The sequence below is a fragment of the Haliotis cracherodii genome, unplaced genomic scaffold (genome assembly GCF_022045235.1).
Source record: "Haliotis cracherodii isolate W230 unplaced genomic scaffold, xgHalCrac1.p SCAF_2, whole genome shotgun sequence".
Classification (NCBI taxonomy): Eukaryota; Metazoa; Mollusca; class Gastropoda; order Lepetellida; family Haliotidae; genus Haliotis; species Haliotis cracherodii.
In genome coordinates, this window is record NW_027266275.1 from 80,167,407 (window position 1) to 80,185,124 (window position 17,718).

The window sequence follows — 17,718 nt, forward strand, 5'->3', positions numbered from 1 at the left end:
ATATTACAGAATATTTTCATAAACACCTTGCTTGAAACATATGGTAATAAGATCTATGTAATTATTTTTTTCAAATTATTCGTTTGCAAAATATATTATCTGTCAAATCACAGCAACGCTTAAAATTATATCAATGTAGCAGATACGTGTTTATTTTACATACGATGCGTACAATTACACATAATACACGCGACTACCATTTCTCTAAAGCAGATTATAAGCATTGCCTGAAGGAATATGAACACCTCGCCAACACCCGGCCATTGAATGACCACTCGTCTTGTATACACAAGTAGTTGGGTCTGGTATATAACGCTACACGGGAGCTATCACATGATCACTTGCATTGCCACATCCTACACTTGCACACCAAAATATCTATCCAACTGTCTGAAAATGTCGCAGTTTAAAATGGCAATTTTCTTTCTGATATGTGTCGGAAATGTTGGAGGACGAGGTATTGCTTTTCCCAAACAATTGCTAACCCAAGATGTTCGAGTCCTAACTGATACTTATGGGAATGGTGCACGACCTCTTGCAGATCTGTCCCCTATTGTTGGAAGGTTGAGTCATCCAGTTGATTATCAAAAGCCTTCAACACAATTCATGGTACAATTGTTTAACATTCTTCAAAAAGGGGCACCACTTGCAAGAGCGGCAGGCAGAAAGCTGAACACAGCTGATTTCAAGAAAGCAGACACCATCAGGAGCTTCACGGCTAAAGGTAATCTTTAACCTGGAGTCAGATCACATACGATTTTAATCATTAACAAACAAATATGAAAAAAGTAAGAAATTCAATATATCAAGGCCAGGGAATAAGCAGTCTCGATTGTCTGCCGAAACAATTGCAATGCGCATAAAATGCCAAATAGTGATGAAAATTAGATGAATGGCTCGCAGACGTTAAGCATTCACTGCAAGAATATTCTTGATGTAAATGTTTTATTTGTACAACTTTGGTTTTCATGCAATGTATGTTTAATTCCAGACATGACACAAAAGAATGTAAGAAAGAGAGTTGAGCTATCGTTCAAGATTCCTAGTCTACCTGAAAACGAACGTCTCCGATTAGCTGAGTTCCGGTGCAGACGCTCTGTATCTCCTTTAAAGAAGTACAGGGTCAAGGTCATCATTCTCAAGGGAGAGAATATCGCACGAAAAGCTAACATCAGGGTCAAACCTATTACACAGGGTGAATATTATGTATTTGACATCAGTCGAGCCATCAAAGCCTTCATCAACGGTTACCACGGTGACGCCACCATTCATGTGGAAATACCACGGACATTCTCCAGAATTCTTTTGAAAACAGCATCCGAAACTTATGGATACTTACTTGTATTTTATTTGGAAAATCGCCACTTTCTTCAAAACGTTTTGGAAACCTACAAAGTGGAAGAGCATTCCACTTTTGATGGATTAGGTAATATAGCATCACGCGCTAAAAGATCGGCACATGCCACAAGCAGACGTCGAGAACGCAAGAACAGACGATGGAAGAAGTCCGGGAAGAAACAAGGCTGTCGTCTGTACGACTTTAACGTGGACTTCAAGACGATCGGCTGGGGACAGTGGATCATCCACCCTACACGCTTCAACTCCAAATTCTGCCACGGAAACTGTCCCTCCCCCATCGACATCCGATTCAAACCCACCAATCACGCCATGTTGCAGTCACTCATGAGAAGCAAGCGCTCCAACGCTGCTCCCGACCTTTGTTGTGTCCCAACCAAACTGGAACCTCTCAGCATGATGTACGTGGAGGATGGCGAAGTTGTTGTACGTCATCACGAGGACATGATCGCCTCTGAATGTGGATGTCGATGACGTTGACGTCTCCCATGAACACCAATGGACTATGTCATGAATTCTGATCGTAATCAGCTGCCAAACAACCAATCTGTGTCATGACACCTTGGCACGGCCAATTGTAACTGTGATATATAGATATACAATGGTGCTATTTTGTAGATACTGATTTGCTTCATGTAAAAGAAATGGATCGTTTGTAATAAATGTTACACTGTACCAAACTCTCTTTCTTGAATCATCGTAATATTATTTCTTTAGCGCTACACAGAACAATTTATATTCCAATATGACACATCCAACTAGTCAGTCCAAGGAGGTTACTCTTTTATAAACAATTAGAAAATACATACTCGTACAACTTTCGATTGCACTTCACCTTCCATCGGTCATACGTTACCAAGGATAGTTAGTTTGTGCTTGCATGTCACCTGAAATTACCTTTTCAATGCAATACATGGAATGCATACGAATTCTCTTATTGACACTTAAAATAGGTGTGATAAATAGGAAGAGCGCACTCCTCATTTTTATCATGAGAAAACACTCTTGAAGTGTATCATGATAACCTGATTAGCACAAATAGTTGCATGCCTTTGACACAAAGGAGATTAACAAAGAGGCCACCAGTGAAAGTGACATGGCTGCAGCAAGCGAAATAAAAAACCTTAACGTATGTTGACAAGCATAAATTGATTTTCACACGCCATATCCTAACCATGTTTTCTATATGCGTCAACGAATGTGGTGTCAGCGACATTCGGCAGAATTAATCAACGATCAATCATTGTTGGCAGTAAAATTGTGAAGAGTGAAACCCTTTCTTTCCGGATGGTGCCATTCCTTGTAAAAAACGTCCGGAAAGACGAAATATATATGGATACGGCGAAAACTTTGTGTTTTCATATATACATTCCAAACAAGACTGCATTATTTAACTGGAGTGGCTACAAGTCATACAATGTTTTCGAAACCTCTGTAGCTGTCTGTTCCTTAATTACTTACCACCAATTGAAAGCGGACTATGATTAAGGATTCCAAATCAAAGACAAAAGAATCTTATTCAGAAAATTATGGTATGTTCAAGGAACCCTCTTTTTATTTCATTATAATATATATTTCGGCAATGAAGGCAATGTTTATTTTTTCTCGGGTTCGTGATTAGCTGATAGTTTTAATCCATTTTTGAATTCCAATAACGCCAATAAGTAAGTAATAATTTGTAAAACATTCAGGGATGTACCAATTATTTATTTAACAAAGAAGTCAATAATGTCCTTTCAGTGTTAACAATTTCATGTTGTTTCAAGATCACAGGGCCACAGAGCAATGATAATAATAATAAGGCAGGAGACATGCTAACATACTGAGACTGAGTGTGTTGTCTGACATGGCGACGTCTACATCGACGTTGTTGCACCAAGGCATGGCGGGACACTGATACACACTTAGTTGAGGAGGATTAAAAATACTTGATCTTTATGATGTTTTGATGATAGATAATCTCTTATCACGACATGTGTCATTACATTCTTTATCCTCATAAAACGGGAGAAAATGTTGCTGTGTTGATCACTTTGGTTTCTTAACAATCTTGGTGAACTTAACTACTTGAAATGCATCCTTCAATTCCTCTTATGAATAGCTTTGGTGAGGAACTAACACATACAGTGTATTACAGAAGGTAGCAACATGTAAACAGAGAGATAGCAATAATGGAACATTGTAGTTCAGAAATATGAAACTAATATCTTATATTTGGGTACTTTCTATATGCTTAACTTGATTGTTACATACTATGCGAATATGTGCTCCCAATAACAGCAGTGCAATGAAACCTTGCAATCAGCATTTAAGAATCGCTTTGATGAATATTCACTGAGGCGTGTAATCGTTCACTCTAAAAGCTGACGAGGTGTTTTCTTAAAGGAAACTAGGAACTAGCTGAGATTAACGGGATGAGTGTGATCCGGGAGACAGGATCAGACAGTGATTGTTCGACAGTCAGATGAGACAGGGAGACGGGCTTGTTACTGTGGAGGAGCATGATAGCCGCTGTCTGGGAACTGAATAGTGAAAAGAGTATGTACCTGTAAAGATGAAGGCCATCTTACACTGACGAATTGTGAATATGCATACGCCGTGATTTAAAGAAGCATATACAGTTTCTGGGACTTGGCACCAATATATAAATATACCGAATATACATGTAAGATCAGAATTAGTTGTGCAATTTCATTGAATCAAGAAAGCGTAATTCAATCTGACAACATCGGATTCCTGTATATAGCTTATGCGTATATTAAAATAACAATGTTTAATGTCAGAGAATCTATATTTCATGCCTTAAGAAGATAACTTCCACATGTACAGTAGTATATTACAGAATATTTTCATAAACACCTTGCTTGAAACATATGGTAATAAGATCTATGTAATTATTTTTTTCAAATTATTCGTTTGCAAAATATATTATCTGTCAAATCACAGCAGCGCTTAAAATTATATCAATGTAGCAGATACGTGTTTATTTTACATACGATGCGTACAATTACACATAATACACGCGACTACCATTTCTCTAAAGCAGATTATAAGCATTGCCTGAAGGAATATGAACACCTCGCCAACACCCGGCCATTGAATGACCACTCGTCTTGTATACACAAGTAGTTGGGTCTGGTATATAACGCTACACGGGAGCTATCACATGATCACTTGCATTGCCACATCCTACACTTGCACACCAAAATATCTATCCAACTGTCTGAAAATGTCGCAGTTTAAAATGGCAATTTTCTTTCTGATATGTGTCGGAAATGTTGGAGGACGAGGTATTGCTTTTCCCAAACAATTGCTAACCCAAGATGTTCGAGTCCTAACTGATACTTATGGGAATGGTGCACGACCTCTTGCAGATCTGTCCCCTATTGTTGGAAGGTTGAGTCATCCAGTTGATTATCAAAAGCCTTCAACACAATTCATGGTACAATTGTTTAACATTCTTCAAAAAGGGGCACCACTTGCAAGAGCGGCAGGCAGAAAGCTGAACACAGCTGATTTCAAGAAAGCAGACACCATCAGGAGCTTCACGGCTAAAGGTAATCTTTAACCTGGAGTCAGATCACATACGATTTTAATCATTAACAAACAAATATGAAAAAAGTAAGAAATTCAATATATCAAGGCCAGGGAATAAGCAGTCTCGATTGTCTGCCGAAACAATTGCAATGCGCATAAAATGCCAAATAGTGATGAAAATTAGATGAATGGCTCGCAGACGTTAAGCATTCACTGCAAGAATATTCTTGATGTAAATGTTTTATTTGTACAACTTTGGTTTTCATGCAATGTATGTTTAATTCCAGACATGACACAAAAGAATGTAAGAAAGAGAGTTGAGCTATCGTTCAAGATTCCTAGTCTACCTGAAAACGAACGTCTCCGATTAGCTGAGTTCCGGTGCAGACGCTCTGTATCTCCTTTAAAGAAGTACAGGGTCAAGGTCATCATTCTCAAGGGAGAGAATATCGCACGAAAAGCTAACATCAGGGTCAAACCTATTACACAGGGTGAATATTATGTATTTGACATCAGTCGAGCCATCAAAGCCTTCATCAACGGTTACCACGGTGACGCCACCATTCATGTGGAAATACCACGGACATTCTCCAGAATTCTTTTGAAAACAGCATCCGAAACTTATGGATACTTACTTGTATTTTATTTGGAAAATCGCCACTTTCTTCAAAACGTTTTGGAAACCTACAAAGTGGAAGAGCATTCCACTTTTGATGGATTAGGTAATATAGCATCACGCGCTAAAAGATCGGCACATGCCACAAGCAGACGTCGAGAACGCAAGAACAGACGATGGAAGAAGTCAGGGAAGAAACAAGGCTGTCGTCTGTACGACTTTAACGTGGACTTCAAGACGATCGGCTGGGGACAGTGGATCATCCACCCTACACGCTTCAACTCCAAATTCTGCCACGGAAACTGTCCCTCCCCCATCGACATCCGATTCAAACCCACCAATCACGCCATGTTGCAGTCACTCATGAGAAGCAAGCGCTCCAACGCTGCTCCCGACCTTTGTTGTGTCCCAACCAAACTGGAACCTCTCAGCATGATGTACGTGGAGGATGGCGAAGTTGTTGTACGTCATCACGAGGACATGATCGCCTCTGAATGTGGATGTCGATGACGTTGACGTCTCCCATGAACACCAATGGACTATGTCATGAATTCTGATCGTAATCAGCTGCCAAACAACCAATCTGTGTCATGACACCTTGGCACGGCCAATTGTAACTGTGATATATAGATATACAATGGTGCTATTTTGTAGATACTGATTTGCTTCATGTAAAAGAAATGGATCGTTTGTAATAAATGTTACACTGTACCAAACTCTCTTTCTTGAATCATCGTAATATTATTTCTTTAGCGCTACACAGAACAATTTATATTCCAATATGACACATCCAACTAGTCAGTCCAAGGAGGTTACTCTTTTATAAACAATTAGAAAATACATACTCGTACAACTTTCGATTGCACTTCACCTTCCATCGGTCATTCGTTACCAAGGATAGTTAGTTTGTGCTTGCATGTCACCTGAAATTACCTTTTCAATGCAATACATGGAATGCATACGAATTCTCTTATTGACACTTAAAATAGGTGTGATAAATAGGAAGAGCGCACTCCTCATTTTTATCATGAGAAAACACTCTTGAAGTGTATCATGATAACCTGATTAGCACAAGTAGTTGCATGCCTTTGACACAAAGGAGATTAACAAAGAGGCCACCAGTGAAAGTGACATGGCTGCAGCAAGCGAAATAAAAAACCTTAACGTATGTTGACAAGCATAAATTGATTTTCACACGCCATATCCTAACCATGTTTTCTATATGCGTCAACGAATGTGGTGTCAGCGACATTCGGCAGAATTAATCAACGATCAATCATTGTTGGCAGTAAAATTGTGAAGAGTGAAACCCTTTCTTTCCGGATGGTGCCATTCCTTGTAAAAAACGTCCGGAAAGACGAAATATATATGGATACGGCGAAAACTTTGTGTTTTCATATAAACATTCCAAACAAGACTGCATTATTTAACTGGAGTGGCTACAAGTCATACAATGTTTTCGAAACCTCTGTAGCTGTCTGTTCCTTAATTACTTACCACCAATTGAAAGCGGACTATGATTAAGGATTCCAAATCAAAGACAAAAGAATCTTATTCAGAATATTATGGTATGTTCAAGGAACCCTCTTTTTATTTCATTATAATATATATTTCGGCAATGAAGGCAATGTTTATTTTTTCTCGGGTTCGTGATTAGCTGATAGTTTTAATCCATTTTTGAATTCCAATAACGCCAATAAGTAAGTAATAATTTGTAAAACATTCAGGGATGTACCAATTATTTATTTAACAAAGAAGTCAATAATGTCCTTTCAGTGTTAACAATTTCATGTTGTTTCAAGATCACAGGGCCACAGAGCAATGATAATAATAATAAGGCAGGAGACATGCTAACATACTGAGACTGAGTGTGTTGTCTGACATGGCGACGTCTACATCGACGTTGTTGCACCAAGGCATGGCGGGACACTGATACACACTTAGTTGAGGAGGATTAAAAATACTTGATCTTTATGATGTTTTGATGATAGATAATCTCTTATCACGACATGTGTCATTACATTCTTTATCCTCATAAAACGGGAGAAAATGTTGCTGTGTTGATCACTTTGGTTTCTTAACAATCTTGGTGAACTTAACTACTTGAAATGCATCCTTCAATTCCTCTTATGAATAGCTTTGGTGAGGAACTAACACATACAGTGTATTACAGAAGGTAGCAACATGTAAACAGAGAGATAGCAATAATGGAACATTGTAGTTCAGAAATATGAAACTAATATCTTATATTTGGGTACTTTCTATATGCTTAACTTGATTGTTACATACTATGCGAATATGTGCTCCCAATAACAGCAGTGCAATGAAACCTTGCAATCAGCATTTAAGAATCGCTTTGATGAATATTCACTGAGGCGTGTAATCGTTCACTCTAAAAGCTGACGAGGTGTTTTCTTAAAGGAAACTAGGAACTAGCTGAGATTAACGGGATGAGTGTGATCCGGGAGACAGGATCAGACAGTGATTGTTCGACAGTCAGATGAGACAGGGAGACGGGCTTGTTACTGTGGAGGAGCATGATAGCCGCTGTCTGGGAACTGAATAGTGAAAAGAGTATGTACCTGTAAAGATGAAGGCCATCTTACACTGACGAATTGTGAATATGCATACGCCGTGATTTAAAGAAGCATATACAGTTTCTGGGACTTGGCACCAATATATAAATATACCGAATATACATGTAAGATCAGAATTAGTTGTGCAATTTCATTGAATCAAGAAAGCGTAATTCAATCTGACAACATCGGATTCCTGTATATAGCTTATGCGTATATTAAAATAACAATGTTTAATGTCAGAGAATCTATATTTCATGCCTTAAGAAGATAACTTCCACATGTACAGTAGTATATTACAGAATATTTTCATAAACACCTTGCTTGAAACATATGGTAATAAGATCTATGTAATTATTTTTTTCAAATTATTCGTTTGCAAAATATATTATCTGTCAAATCACAGCAGCGCTTAAAATTATATCAATGTAGCAGATACGTGTTTATTTTACATACGATGCGTACAATTACACATAATACACGCGACTACCATTTCTCTAAAGCAGATTATAAGCATTGCCTGAAGGAATATGAACACCTCGCCAACACCCGGCCATTGAATGACCACTCGTCTTGTATACACAAGTAGTTGGGTCTGGTATATAACGCTACACGGGAGCTATCACATGATCACTTGCATTGCCACATCCTACACTTGCACACCAAAATATCTATCCAACTGTCTGAAAATGTCGCAGTTTAAAATGGCAATTTTCTTTCTGATATGTGTCGGAAATGTTGGAGGACGAGGTATTGCTTTTCCCAAACAATTGCTAACCCAAGATGTTCGAGTCCTAACTGATACTTATGGGAATGGTGCACGACCTCTTGCAGATCTGTCCCCTATTGTTGGAAGGTTGAGTCATCCAGTTGATTATCAAAAGCCTTCAACACAATTCATGGTACAATTGTTTAACATTCTTCAAAAAGGGGCACCACTTGCAAGAGCGGCAGGCAGAAAGCTGAACACAGCTGATTTCAAGAAAGCAGACACCATCAGGAGCTTCACGGCTAAAGGTAATCTTTAACCTGGAGTCAGATCACATACGATTTTAATCATTAACAAACAAATATGAAAAAAGTAAGAAATTCAATATATCAAGGCCAGGGAATAAGCAGTCTCGATTGTCTGCCGAAACAATTGCAATGCGCATAAAATGCCAAATAGTGATGAAAATTAGATGAATGGCTCGCAGACGTTAAGCATTCACTGCAAGAATATTCTTGATGTAAATGTTTTATTTGTACAACTTTGGTTTTCATGCAATGTATGTTTAATTCCAGACATGACACAAAAGAATGTAAGAAAGAGAGTTGAGCTATCGTTCAAGATTCCTAGTCTACCTGAAAACGAACGTCTCCGATTAGCTGAGTTCCGGTGCAGATGCTCTGTATCTCCTTTAAAGAAGTACAGGGTCAAGGTCATCATTCTCAAGGGAGAGAATATCGCACGAAAAGCTAACATCAGGGTCAAACCTATTACACAGGGTGAATATTATGTATTTGACATCAGTCGAGCCATCAAAGCCTTCATCAACGGTTACCACGGTGACGCCACCATTCATGTGGAAATACCACGGACATTCTCCAGAATTCTTTTGAAAACAGCATCCGAAACTTATGGATACTTACTTGTATTTTATTTGGAAAATCGCCACTTTCTTCAAAACGTTTTGGAAACCTACAAAGTGGAAGAGCATTCCACTTTTGATGGATTAGGTAATATAGCATCACGCGCTAAAAGATCGGCACATGCCACAAGCAGACGTCGAGAACGCAAGAACAGACGATGGAAGAAGTCCGGGAAGAAACAAGGCTGTCGTCTGTACGACTTTAACGTGGACTTCAAGACGATCGGCTGGGGACAGTGGATCATCCACCCTACACGCTTCAACTCCAAATTCTGCCACGGAAACTGTCCCTCCCCCATCGACATCCGATTCAAACCCACCAATCACGCCATGTTGCAGTCACTCATGAGAAGCAAGCGCTCCAACGCTGCTCCCGACCTTTGTTGTGTCCCAACCAAACTGGAACCTCTCAGCATGATGTACGTGGAGGATGGCGAAGTTGTTGTACGTCATCACGAGGACATGATCGCCTCTGAATGTGGATGTCGATGACGTTGACGTCTCCCATGAACACCAATGGACTATGTCATGAATTCTGATCGTAATCAGCTGCCAAACAACCAATCTGTGTCATGACACCTTGGCACGGCCAATTGTAACTGTGATATATAGATATACAATGGTGCTATTTTGTAGATACTGATTTGCTTCATGTAAAAGAAATGGATCGTTTGTAATAAATGTTACACTGTACCAAACTCTCTTTCTTGAATCATCGTAATATTATTTCTTTAGCGCTACACAGAACAATTTATATTCCAATATGACACATCCAACTAGTCAGTCCAAGGAGGTTACTCTTTTATAAACAATTAGAAAATACATACTCGTACAACTTTCGATTGCACTTCACCTTCCATCGGTCATTCGTTACCAAGGATAGTTAGTTTGTGCTTGCATGTCACCTGAAATTACCTTTTCAATGCAATACATGGAATGCATACGAATTCTCTTATTGACACTTAAAATAGGTGTGATAAATAGGAAGAGCGCACTCCTCATTTTTATCATGAGAAAACACTCTTGAAGTGTATCATGATAACCTGATTAGCACAAGTAGTTGCATGCCTTTGACACAAAGGAGATTAACAAAGAGGCCACCAGTGAAAGTGACATGGCTGCAGCAAGCGAAATAAAAAACCTTAACGTATGTTGACAAGCATAAATTGATTTTCACACGCCATATCCTAACCATGTTTTCTATATGCGTCAACGAATGTGGTGTCAGCGACATTCGGCAGAATTAATCAACGATCAATCATTGTTGGCAGTAAAATTGTGAAGAGTGAAACCCTTTCTTTCCGGATGGTGCCATTCCTTGTAAAAAACGTCCGGAAAGACGAAATATATATGGATACGGCGAAAACTTTGTGTTTTCATATAAACATTCCAAACAAGACTGCATTATTTAACTGGAGTGGCTACAAGTCATACAATGTTTTCGAAACCTCTGTAGCTGTCTGTTCCTTAATTACTTACCACCAATTGAAAGCGGACTATGATTAAGGATTCCAAATCAAAGACAAAAGAATCTTATTCAGAATATTATGGTATGTTCAAGGAACCCTCTTTTTATTTCATTATAATATATATTTCGGCAATGAAGGCAATGTTTATTTTTTCTCGGGTTCGTGATTAGCTGATAGTTTTAATCCATTTTTGAATTCCAATAACGCCAATAAGTAAGTAATAATTTGTAAAACATTCAGGGATGTACCAATTATTTATTTAACAAAGAAGTCAATAATGTCCTTTCAGTGTTAACAATTTCATGTTGTTTCAAGATCACAGGGCCACAGAGCAATGATAATAATAATAAGGCAGGAGACATGCTAACATACTGAGACTGAGTGTGTTGTCTGACATGGCGACGTCTACATCGACGTTGTTGCACCAAGGCATGGCGGGACACTGATACACACTTAGTTGAGGAGGATTAAAAATACTTGATCTTTATGATGTTTTGATGATAGATAATCTCTTATCACGACATGTGTCATTACATTCTTTATCCTCATAAAACGGGAGAAAATGTTGCTGTGTTGATCACTTTGGTTTCTTAACAATCTTGGTGAACCTAACTACTTGAAATGCATCCTTCAATTCCTCTTATGAATAGCTTTGGTGAGGAACTAACACATACAGTGTATTACAGAAGGTAGCAACATGTAAACAGAGAGATAGCAATAATGGAACATTGTAGTTCAGAAATATGAAACTAATATCTTATATTTGGGTACTTTCTATATGCTTAACTTGATTGTTACATACTATGCGAATATGTGCTCCCAATAACAGCAGTGCAATGAAACCTTGCAATCAGCATTTAAGAATCGCTTTGATGAATATTCACTGAGGCGTGTAATCGTTCACTCTAAAAGCTGACGAGGTGTTTTCTTAAAGGAAACTAGGAACTAGCTGAGATTAACGGGATGAGTGTGATCCGGGAGACAGGATCAGACAGTGATTGTTCGACAGTCAGATGAGACAGGGAGACGGGCTTGTTACTGTGGAGGAGCATGATAGCCGCTGTCTGGGAACTGAATAGTGAAAAGAGTATGTACCTGTAAAGATGAAGGCCATCTTACACTGACGAATTGTGAATATGCATACGCCGTGATTTAAAGAAGCATATACAGTTTCTGGGACTTGGCACCAATATATAAATATACCGAATATACATGTAAGATCAGAATTAGTTGTGCAATTTCATTGAATCAAGAAAGCGTAATTCAATCTGACAACATCGGATTCCTGTATATAGCTTATGCGTATATTAAAATAACAATGTTTAATGTCAGAGAATCTATATTTCATGCCTTAAGAAGATAACTTCCACATGTACAGTAGTATATTACAGAATATTTTCATAAACACCTTGCTTGAAACATATGGTAATAAGATCTATGTAATTATTTTTTTCAAATTATTCGTTTGCAAAATATATTATCTGTCAAATCACAGCAGCGCTTAAAATTATATCAATGTAGCAGATACGTGTTTATTTTACATACGATGCGTACAATTACACATAATACACGCGACTACCATTTCTCTAAAGCAGATTATAAGCATTGCCTGAAGGAATATGAACACCTCGCCAACACCCGGCCATTGAATGACCACTCGTCTTGTATACACAAGTAGTTGGGTCTGGTATATAACGCTACACGGGAGCTATCACATGATCACTTGCATTGCCACATCCTACACTTGCACACCAAAATATCTATCCAACTGTCTGAAAATGTCGCAGTTTAAAATGGCAATTTTCTTTCTGATATGTGTCGGAAATGTTGGAGGACGAGGTATTGCTTTTCCCAAACAATTGCTAACCCAAGATGTTCGAGTCCTAACTGATACTTATGGGAATGGTGCACGACCTCTTGCAGATCTGTCCCCTATTGTTGGAAGGTTGAGTCATCCAGTTGATTATCAAAAGCCTTCAACACAATTCATGGTACAATTGTTTAACATTCTTCAAAAAGGGGCACCACTTGCAAGAGCGGCAGGCAGAAAGCTGAACACAGCTGATTTCAAGAAAGCAGACACCATCAGGAGCTTCACGGCTAAAGGTAATCTTTAACCTGGAGTCAGATCACATACGATTTTAATCATTAACAAACAAATATGAAAAAAGTAAGAAATTCAATATATCAAGGCCAGGGAATAAGCAGTCTCGATTGTCTGCCGAAACAATTGCAATGCGCATAAAATGCCAAATAGTGATGAAAATTAGATGAATGGCTCGCAGACGTTAAGCATTCACTGCAAGAATATTCTTGATGTAAATGTTTTATTTGTACAACTTTGGTTTTCATGCAATGTATGTTTAATTCCAGACATGACACAAAAGAATGTAAGAAAGAGAGTTGAGCTATCGTTCAAGATTCCTAGTCTACCTGAAAACGAACGTCTCCGATTAGCTGAGTTCCGGTGCAGACGCTCTGTATCTCCTTTAAAGAAGTACAGGGTCAAGGTCATCATTCTCAAGGGAGAGAATATCGCACGAAAAGCTAACATCAGGGTCAAACCTATTACACAGGGTGAATATTATGTATTTGACATCAGTCGAGCCATCAAAGCCTTCATCAACGGTTACCACGGTGACGCCACCATTCATGTGGAAATACCACGGACATTCTCCAGAATTCTTTTGAAAACAGCATCCGAAACTTATGGATACTTACTTGTATTTTATTTGGAAAATCGCCACTTTCTTCAAAACGTTTTGGAAACCTACAAAGTGGAAGAGCATTCCACTTTTGATGGATTAGGTAATATAGCATCACGCGCTAAAAGATCGGCACATGCCACAAGCAGACGTCGAGAACGCAAGAACAGACGATGGAAGAAGTCCGGGAAGAAACAAGGCTGTCGTCTGTACGACTTTAACGTGGACTTCAAGACGATCGGCTGGGGACAGTGGATCATCCACCCTACACGCTTCAACTCCAAATTCTGCCACGGAAACTGTCCCTCCCCCATCGACATCCGATTCAAACCCACCAATCACGCCATGTTGCAGTCACTCATGAGAAGCAAGCGCTCCAACGCTGCTCCCGACCTTTGTTGTGTCCCAACCAAACTGGAACCTCTCAGCATGATGTACGTGGAGGATGGCGAAGTTGTTGTACGTCATCACGAGGACATGATCGCCTCTGAATGTGGATGTCGATGACGTTGACGTCTCCCATGAACACCAATGGACTATGTCATGAATTCTGATCGTAATCAGCTGCCAAACAACCAATCTGTGTCATGACACCTTGGCACGGCCAATTGTAACTGTGATATATAGATATACAATGGTGCTATTTTGTAGATACTGATTTGCTTCATGTAAAAGAAATGGATCGTTTGTAATAAATGTTACACTGTACCAAACTCTCTTTCTTGAATCATCGTAATATTATTTCTTTAGCGCTACACAGAACAATTTATATTCCAATATGACACATCCAACTAGTCAGTCCAAGGAGGTTACTCTTTTATAAACAATTAGAAAATACATACTCGTACAACTTTCGATTGCACTTCACCTTCCATCGGTCATTCGTTACCAAGGATAGTTAGTTTGTGCTTGCATGTCACCTGAAATTACCTTTTCAATGCAATACATGGAATGCATACGAATTCTCTTATTGACACTTAAAATAGGTGTGATAAATAGGAAGAGCGCACTCCTCATTTTTATCATGAGAAAACACTCTTGAAGTGTATCATGATAACCTGATTAGCACAAGTAGTTGCATGCCTTTGACACAAAGGAGATTAACAAAGAGGCCACCAGTGAAAGTGACATGGCTGCAGCAAGCGAAATAAAAAACCTTAACGTATGTTGACAAGCATAAATTGATTTTCACACGCCATATCCTAACCATGTTTTCTATATGCGTCAACGAATGTGGTGTCAGCGACATTCGGCAGAATTAATCAACGATCAATCATTGTTGGCAGTAAAATTGTGAAGAGTGAAACCCTTTCTTTCCGGATGGTGCCATTCCTTGTAAAAAACGTCCGGAAAGACGAAATATATATGGATACGGCGAAAACTTTGTGTTTTCATATAAACATTCCAAACAAGACTGCATTATTTAACTGGAGTGGCTACAAGTCATACAATGTTTTCGAAACCTCTGTAGCTGTCTGTTCCTTAATTACTTACCACCAATTGAAAGCGGACTATGATTAAGGATTCCAAATCAAAGACAAAAGAATCTTATTCAGAATATTATGGTATGTTCAAGGAACCCTCTTTTTATTTCATTATAATATATATTTCGGCAATGAAGGCAATGTTTATTTTTTCTCGGGTTCGTGATTAGCTGATAGTTTTAATCCATTTTTGAATTCCAATAACGCCAATAAGTAAGTAATAATTTGTAAAACATTCAGGGATGTACCAATTATTTATTTAACAAAGAAGTCAATAATGTCCTTTCAGTGTTAACAATTTCATGTTGTTTCAAGATCACAGGGCCACAGAGCAATGATAATAATAATAAGGCAGGAGACATGCTAACATACTGAGACTGAGTGTGTTGTCTGACATGGCGACGTCTACATCGACGTTGTTGCACCAAGGCATGGCGGGACACTGATACACACTTAGTTGAGGAGGATTAAAAATACTTGATCTTTATGATGTTTTGATGATAGATAATCTCTTATCACGACATGTGTCATTACATTCTTTATCCTCATAAAACGGGAGAAAATGTTGCTGTGTTGATCACTTTGGTTTCTTAACAATCTTGGTGAACCTAACTACTTGAAATGCATCCTTCAATTCCTCTTATGAATAGCTTTGGTGAGGAACTAACACATACAGTGTATTACAGAAGGTAGCAACATGTAAACAGAGAGATAGCAATAATGGAACATTGTAGTTCAGAAATATGAAACTAATATCTTATATTTGGGTACTTTCTATATGCTTAACTTGATTGTTACATACTATGCGAATATGTGCTCCCAATAACAGCAGTGCAATGAAACCTTGCAATCAGCATTTAAGAATCGCTTTGATGAATATTCACTGAGGCGTGTAATCGTTCACTCTAAAAGCTGACGAGGTGTTTTCTTAAAGGAAACTAGGAACTAGCTGAGATTAACGGGATGAGTGTGATCCGGGAGACAGGATCAGACAGTGATTGTTCGACAGTCAGATGAGACAGGGAGACGGGCTTGTTACTGTGGAGGAGCATGATAGCCGCTGTCTGGGAACTGAATAGTGAAAAGAGTATGTACCTGTAAAGATGAAGGCCATCTTACACTGACGAATTGTGAATATGCATACGCCGTGATTTAAAGAAGCATATACAGTTTCTGGGACTTGGCACCAATATATAAATATACCGAATATACATGTAAGATCAGAATTAGTTGTGCAATTTCATTGAATCAAGAAAGCGTAATTCAATCTGACAACATCGGATTCCTGTATATAGCTTATGCGTATATTAAAATAACAATGTTTAATGTCAGAGAATCTATATTTCATGCCTTAAGAAGATAACTTCCACATGTACAGTAGTATATTACAGAATATTTTCATAAACACCTTGCTTGAAACATATGGTAATAAGATCTATGTAATTATTTTTTTCAAATTATTCGTTTGCAAAATATATTATCTGTCAAATCACAGCAACGCTTAAAATTATATCAATGTAGCAGATACGTGTTTATTTTACATACGATGCGTACAATTACACATAATACACGCGACTACCATTTCTCTAAAGCAGATTATAAGCATTGCCTGAAGGAATATGAACACCTCGCCAACACCCGGCCATTGAATGACCACTCGTCTTGTATACACAAGTAGTTGGGTCTGGTATATAACGCTACACGGGAGCTATCACATGATCACTTGCATTGCCACATCCTACACTTGCACACCAAAATATCTATCCAACTGTCTGAAAATGTCGCAGTTTAAAATGGCAATTTTCTTTCTGATATGTGTCGGAAATGTTGGAGGACGAGGTATTGCTTTTCCCAAACAATTGCTAACCCAAGATGTTCGAGTCCTAACTGATACTTATGGGAATGGTGCACGACCTCTTGCAGATCTGTCCCCTATTGTTGGAAGGTTGAGTCATCCAGTTGATTATCAAAAGCCTTCAACACAATTCATGGTACAATTGTTTAACATTCTTCAAAAAGGGGCACCACTTGCAAGAGCGGCAGGCAGAAAGCTGAACACAGCTGATTTCAAGAAAGCAGACACCATCAGGAGCTTCACGGCTAAAGGTAATCTTTAACCTGGAGTCAGATCACATACGATTTTAATCATTAACAAACAAATATGAAAAAAGTAAGAAATTCAATATATCAAGGCCAGGGAATAAGCAGTCTCGATTGTCTGCCGAAACAATTGCAATGCGCATAAAATGCCAAATAGTGATGGAAATTAGATGAATGGCTCGCAGACGTTAAGCATTCACTGCAAGAATATTCTTGATGTAAATGTTTTATTTGTACAACTTTG

The 17,718-nt window shown here is 38.5% G+C and overlaps 4 protein-coding genes across 4 annotated transcripts; all 4 read left to right on the plus strand.

Moving 5' to 3' along the window:
* Window positions 1-993: 993 nt before the first annotated feature.
* On the plus strand, window positions 994-1,830 carry LOC139467818 (growth/differentiation factor 6-A-like). Its single transcript, XM_071249322.1, has one exon. It carries the CDS (start codon window positions 994-996, stop codon window positions 1,828-1,830), a length of 837 nt encoding a protein of 278 aa, XP_071105423.1.
* A 3,352-nt stretch (window positions 1,831-5,182) lies between these two features.
* Window positions 5,183-6,019, plus strand: LOC139467819 (growth/differentiation factor 6-A-like). The gene has a single exon (XM_071249324.1). It carries the CDS (start codon window positions 5,183-5,185, stop codon window positions 6,017-6,019), a length of 837 nt encoding a protein of 278 aa, XP_071105425.1.
* Window positions 6,020-9,371: 3,352 nt separating this feature from the next.
* On the plus strand, window positions 9,372-10,208 carry LOC139467820 (growth/differentiation factor 6-A-like). Its single transcript, XM_071249325.1, has one exon. The coding sequence runs from the start codon at window positions 9,372-9,374 to the stop codon at window positions 10,206-10,208; it is 837 nt and encodes a 278-aa protein (XP_071105426.1).
* Window positions 10,209-13,560: 3,352 nt separating this feature from the next.
* Window positions 13,561-14,397, plus strand: LOC139467821 (growth/differentiation factor 6-A-like). Its single transcript, XM_071249326.1, has one exon. The coding sequence runs from the start codon at window positions 13,561-13,563 to the stop codon at window positions 14,395-14,397; it is 837 nt and encodes a 278-aa protein (XP_071105427.1).
* The last annotated feature ends 3,321 nt before the right edge of the window (window positions 14,398-17,718 follow it).